Source organism: Myotis brandtii, unplaced genomic scaffold, assembly GCF_000412655.1.
Source record: "Myotis brandtii unplaced genomic scaffold, ASM41265v1 scaffold292, whole genome shotgun sequence".
NCBI classification, from domain to species: Eukaryota; Metazoa; Chordata; class Mammalia; order Chiroptera; family Vespertilionidae; genus Myotis; species Myotis brandtii.
The window spans coordinates 713,949-720,417 of NW_005361156.1; the positions used below are offsets into that span (position 1 = coordinate 713,949).

At 59.4% G+C, this 6,469-nt stretch overlaps 1 protein-coding gene across 1 annotated transcript; it reads left to right on the forward strand.

The window, feature by feature from the left end:
- The first annotated feature begins 1,326 nt into the window (after positions 1-1,326).
- PRSS22 (protease, serine, 22) lies at positions 1,327-6,106 on the forward strand. Its single transcript, XM_005869363.2, has 6 exons — positions 1,327-1,548; positions 2,615-2,641; positions 3,091-3,262; positions 3,513-3,790; positions 4,890-5,047; positions 5,629-6,106. The coding sequence occupies exons 1-6, from the start codon at positions 1,467-1,469 to the stop codon at positions 5,887-5,889; spliced, it is 978 nt and encodes a 325-aa protein (XP_005869425.1). The 5' UTR covers positions 1,327-1,466; the 3' UTR covers positions 5,890-6,106.
- The last annotated feature ends 363 nt before the right edge of the window (positions 6,107-6,469 follow it).

Genomic DNA, 6,469 nt, shown 5'->3' on the forward strand with positions numbered 1-6,469 from the left:
GCCCCGGAGTCACCCTGCAGAGGGAGTGAGTGCTGACCCTCTGTCCTGCCTCTGCTGGGCCACCTTCAACTTCCTCTCCAGGCCTCAGTTTCAAGGCCCTCCCTCACTGGCCCCCTGAGTGGAGCCAGGTGCCTCCTCTGGGCTCCCGAGGCCCCCACCCACGCTCACAGATGACCCCTGGTGACCAGTATCCATCCACTGGGCTGAGGTCCCCAGGCTCCACTGAGTCTAGTCCAGTTGCCTGTCTTCGGGCTCAGGTTTCAACTCCAAGCTCCACCACTCGCCAGCTGGGGGACCCGGGGCACGTCACTAACCCTTCTAAGTGGCCTCAGTTTCCCCATCAGCAGGATGGGATAATAACGCGGGAATTTGAGGATAAAATGAGGTGACGCCTGGTGCACTGAAAACTGCCAGCTGCTATTGTCATTTGTCTTGCCCGCTCCCGAGGCGCAGCAAGGGCCCAGCTTGAGGTGTGTTGACCAAGTGAAAGAAGGGACAGAGATGCAGGCTGTTTCAGAGGAGGAAGCAGCCTGCTCCTCCTGCTTGGGGTGGGGAGTCGAGTGTGGGCACTGAGTCAGGGAAGACCTGCCCTCAGGGTGGGGGTCTCGGATTCAGGAGCTCAGGGGTGGGGCAGAGTGAGGGAGACCCTGTCTCCCAGCCCTTTCCAGGCAGCCTCCTAAGTCATAACCACAGAGCACCTGGCTGGCCCCGCCCACTCAAGCTTCCTGGGAGCGCAGGTGAAGGGTGAGTAGGATGAGTCCTAGGGCTTCTGAGTGACAGGGCCCACAGGAAGGTCGCCCCAGAACTGGCAGCCACTGGGGGCCTGATTCATGGCTTTCCAGTAAGTGGGTTAACGGGATCCCAGAGCCCCGGGCTGGGCTAGTTCCCCTGGCTGAGTCAGGTCAGCCGGTCCCTGGAGGCAGTAGCCTTGCTGAGCCTTTGGGCAATCCCCTTGGCTGCCCCCACCCCCATCTCCCCAAAGCCCTGGGGCCTCTCCAAGACCTCATACCTGAGCCTCCTGGGTCTGAGCACCTGCCTTTCCCCACCTGGACCCCTTCCTTTCAAGCTATGAGCACCTTTCTCTGCACCCCCCAACTCCATGGTCAGTGTCAAGGCCATGGTCCAGGTTCCCTAGCCTGCCCTCCTGAGGCCAGATACTGGGCCCACAGCTGGCGCTGGTGCCCTGAGCCCCAGATCCAGAGCCTGAGTCCACTGGTCCAGTCCAGAGGCAGGGGTCTTGGCCAGAGCCCCCCAGTTCCCGTTAAGGCTCATTTCCTCCTGGCAGCCCCACCCCTTCTGGTGACCTACAGCCCCGAGTGGCAGGGACTGAGCCACTCACTGGGGGGACAGGTCCGACAGCATTCCGCCTCCGAGGATAAAACCAGGGGTGACCTGCAGGGAACTCTGAACACTCCTGTGGCCGGCTCGGCACAGCTCGCCAGGCCGTGGCCCCACCCCCACTGGACATGCTTGTGTCCAGACCCCCCCCAGCCCTGGGTGGGGGCTGCCTCAGGATTTTAACCTCCCTGCTGCTTCTGGCTTCTACCGGTGAGTCCAGAGGACCTGCTGCCCCTCCCTCTCTGCCCCTTCAGGATCACCTCCTCCTCCCTCTAGACTCAGCCACCTTCCTTCCAGGGCCTGCCGGAATCGTCTCCTCCTTTGCTCTCTCCCCTGCCCCCCCTCCTACCCCCCACTCTCCCTCTCTCTCTCTGTTATTTGACTGCTCCACGATGCTCAAGGATTAAATGAGACACTGCAGGTAGGTACTAAGAGGTTTCATATGCTCCATCTCTGGTGGTTATTGTTGACCAAATTCATTATTTTCTTCATCTCCCATTCTCCTGTTTCTTTATTTTTAATTTTTTTGTTGTTGTTAATTCCCACTGGAGGATATTTTTTGTGAGAGAGGCACATCGATTGGTTGTCTCCTGCATGTGCCTGGGCCAGGGATCAAACCTGCAACCCAGGTACCTGCCCTTGATAGAGAATTAAACCCTTGACCCTTTGGTGCTTGGGTTCTAACCACTGAACCACACTGGTCAGGGCTCCTTCCCTCCTGTTTCTTCCATCTTCTGGGGCAGCAGCATCCAAACCCTTGACCCTTTGGTGCTTGGGCCGACATTCTAACCACTGAACCACACTGGTCAGGGCTCCCTCCCTCCTGTTTCTTCCATCTTCTGGGGCAGCAGCATCCAGGCCTTGGGCTTGGGGTTGGAGGTGAAGGGAGTCTCCGGTCGGTCGCTGACTTAGGTCTGAGGGAGGAAGCCCGGGAGGGTCAGGTGTGTGCCCACTCTCCGTGAGAGGTGTCCCAGGGGTAGCTTCTCCCCCCCCCAGCAGGTGGGATGAATCCTGAGCATGAGCTGGAGGAAGCTGATGGGATGTGCAAGGCTCAGCTCACAATGAGAGCATGAGGGTTCCGTCTGTCCATGCTCTCCAGGCTCCAGGCACTGCCCCACCTGGGAAGGCCTGGAGGGGCCTGGGAATGAGAGACTGGAAAGGGTCACTGGCCTGGGGGGAGGTCCACTCCACTGGACGCTGGGGGGCCATTCTCTCCACTGGGCACTTGGGGGCCTCCTTTCAAACTGGCCTGACCCTTTCCTTCTCTTGTCCTCAGACACCCTCAATGCTGCCAAGACACCTGGTGAGTAGGAACCGCCCTGAGGGGAGGGGACATGGAGGGGGTCTGAGGGGGAGGGCAGTGTCTGTGTGTCTGTCTGCGGGGGGTGGTCAGAAGGAGGCAGAGGTTGGATTAGAGAGCGGGCAGGAAAGGAGGCCCAGAGGGCAGAGCAGAGACGGGTGTGGAGGAGAGCGGGCCAAGAGCAGCTGGAGTCCAGAAGGGCAAATGGCCAAGGAGGTAAAAGGATAGAGCTGTGGGCAAGGCTGAGAGCTACGTGGAGGGGAAAGGCCAGCCAGAAGGGAGGGCAGAGGAAGAGGAAGAGCAGGTCAGGGGAAGACATAGCAGAGGAGGGGGTACGTGCAGGTAGAGGGCAGAGGGAGAGGCAGTGGAGCACAGGCCTCTGGAAATGGGCAAGGGAAGGGGCTGAGGACCATGCTGAGGGGGTGACAGCAAACTGGACCCTCCTCCTCCAGCGCCCCCACCCTGCGGGAAGCCGCAGCAGCTGAACCGGATTGTGGGTGGTGAGGACAGCGCCGACGCTGAGTGGCCCTGGATTGTGAGCATCCAGAAGAACGGGACCCACCACTGTGCGGGCTCCCTGCTCACCAGGCGCTGGGTGGTCACCGCCGCCCACTGCTTCAAGGGGTATGACAGCCAGTCTCCTCCACTCGAGTCCCCAGCTTCCTTCCTGCCCCCCACCCGGGCTCCTCACACAGCCACGGCTGCCGTCGCCGGTTCAGTCTGGGTCCCTCTGGACCGACCCTGCTCCTCCCAGAAGGCTCTGTTGCTTTTGTGGGGATTTTTTGTGCTTGCTCTTCCCCAAACACCCCTCCCGGACCCTTCCTGGCCATCAGTGGTTCCTGCCTGACCCCACCCCCTTCCCTCTTCCTCCCAGCACTCTGAACAAGCCATCCCAGTTCACGGTGCTGCTGGGCGCCTGGCAGCTGGAGAATCCTGGCCCCAGGTCCCAGGAGGTGGGCATTGCCTGGGCGCTGCCCCACCCTGTGTACTCCTGGAAGGAGGGCTCCCGTGCAGACATCGCCCTGGTGCGCCTCGAGCACTCCATCGAGTTTTCTGAGCGAATCCTGCCCATCTGCCTGCCTGATTCCTCCATCCATCTCTCTCCGAACACCAACTGCTGGATTGCAGGCTGGGGGAGTGTCCATGATGGAGGTGCGTCTCTTCTCCCCCATGTGGTTGGGGACAGATAAGGAGGATACGGACAGAGGGTGGTGGACACTAAGAGACACAGGTGCTCTGGCAGCAAAGCTTAGAGGCCAGTGGCATAGCATGACAGACAAAGAGATGGACTACAACCCAAAGATGTGGCATCACAGAAGCCTAGGTAGACAGTTTCCGGTCATTTTTAATGAAAGGTATCTTCCGCTGTGTTCTGAGCCAGAGCAACAAAGATATTAAGTGATCTAGGAATGGCTGGAAGGAGGCATGTGTGGGGCCCAGCTGAAGGCGGGAATATGAAAACAGCCCCAAGATTCCAACATGGGAATGGCATCCCTGGTGGCAGCCTGCTGTAATTGCAGGCAAAATTCCCAGGAGGAAATACAGTCTCCATGACTGTAAAATATAATAATTGCAAACTGAGATTGGAGGTTTGGAAAACACCATCTAGAAACACAAAGCAGATGAGATAAGGTAAGAGGCAGTGAAGCAGGAAAAGACAGATGAAAGAGAGAGAGAGAGAGAGAGAGAGAGAGAGACACTAAGAAAGGACAAAAGAGCAGAAAAATAGGACTTTAACCAGATTCCAGAAGAACTAAGAGAAAGGACACCATTTGTGGAATCTGGAGATCCCACTGACAGGTGTCAGCCTCCCCATGGTCCTTAGGGGCTTCTGTGAGAACTGGAACTATGGGCTGTGGGGGCATGTGGGGGTGTGTGTGTGTGTGTCTACAATTCCTCCCACCTCCAGGCTGTCAGGAAATTCCTCAACACCTAGTGCCCATTTACTGAACACTTCACCTGTCGCAGTCCCCATGCTGGGTAAAGCAGTGCCTGAGACGGGACAGACCTGGACCACTGGGTCTACCCATCTGTGGGCATCAGAGACCTTGTTTGACAGTTCAGAGCGTAAAGCTGCGTGCTCACGTCCCGTTCAGTGGGTCTAGAGGTGGAGGCCTGGAATTCGGGTTTTCCGCAGCCCTCTTTGGAGAGCCTGACAGAGGTGATCCATTGGCCTTTGAGAAGCGCTGCTAAAGGGGATGAGGCAACCAGGAGAACTTCCCAGGCCTGACTCTCTCTTCCCCGCTCCCAGTGCCCCTGCCCCACCCTCAGACCCTACAGAAGCTGAAGGTTCCCATCATCGACTCGGAAATCTGCGGTCGCCTGTACTGGCGGGGAGCTGGGCAGGAAGCCATCACCGAGGACATGTTGTGCGCAGGCTACCTGGAGGGGCAGCGTGATGCCTGTCTGGTGAGCACCCCACCTTCTTCCCTGAGATTCCTCCTGGCTGGCTGGGCCTCTCCCAGAACCAGCTGTGGCCTGCAGTCCCCTAGATGCTGGCAGAACAGGCCTCCAGGGGGTTCTGTCACTCACCCATCTGTTCAAACATCCAACATAGACTGGGCACCTCAGGTGTCCAGCCCGCCCTCTCAGGGAGCTGTCACGGGTGGAGGATGGCAGGATAGTGCGCAATGCCTGGCCTTGGACATGGTAAGGCCTGGTTGCAGTTCCTACCCTGCTGCCCGTAGTTGCCAACTTGGGCAAGTCATGTCTTCTTTCTGAGCCTCAGATCCCCATCCGCGCAACAAGTTACAATGCTCTCTGCCTCACCGATGAGGGAGGAGGTCTCACACGGGGTGTTTGTCACCAGAAGTGAGCCCAGGAGGCACGTCCTACCCGCCCTCCCTGCCTGGGTGGAGTTCAGGGCCTCAGGATGGAGACCTGCCTTCTCCCCACAAAGGGAACCGCCTGCCGTCGCTGTGTCGGACCCTGGGCTGTGCCCACCCGCTGCCTCACGTGGGCGGGTCCCTAACCTGCCCTCCTCCCCGCAGGGCGACTCCGGAGGCCCGCTCATGTGCCAGGTGGAGGGCGCCTGGCTGCTGGCCGGCATCATCAGCTGGGGCGAGGGCTGTGCGGAGCGCAACCGGCCCGGCGTCTACATCAGCCTGGACGCCCACCGCTCCTGGGTGCAGAGGATCGTGCAAGGGGTGCAGCTCCGCGGACACTCCTACGGGAGCGGGAGCGGGAGCGAGCCGTCGGGGTTAAGAATCCTCCGGGGACGCCGGGCGGCCCGGGGCGGCCCCGCGGCCTGATCACGTGGTTTCCTCCGCTGTAAATAAGCCGTCTACCTCTCCAGGGCGCCAGGTCTCCGCCGGGAGACCCCGCCCTCGCCCCGCCCCCGGGCTCAGGCTCCACCCCTGGGGCCGGGAGCGCCTTTGTGTATATATGTTAATGATTTTTACAGTTATTTGTAATCCCGCCCGCATATTTTATTTATTCCCCCAATTTCAATAAATTATTTATTCCCCAGATCCTGTTTTTTTCCCCCTTGTATGGGGACATTGGGGAGCAGGGGTCCACCTGGGGTTCAACATCCTGACCCCTGACCTTTGCACTGTCCTTTCATAGAGAGAAGGCAGGAGACCCAGCTCTGCCACAAGGAAGGACCCCAAGGGTTTGGTGGCTGCAGGGCCCTGCCGACTGGGTTTCCAACACAGGGCTGGTGGGAGAAACCACGCCCCCTGCGCCCAGAGGCCTGTCTCCCGGGTTTGAGCTGAGGCAGCCATGCCTCGCACCCCCAGGAGCTGACTCACAGTGACTCACAGCTGATTCCGTGAACCCTCCCTGCGGAGGAAGGAGCACAACAATGAGACAGCAGGGCTTCAGGCCCTG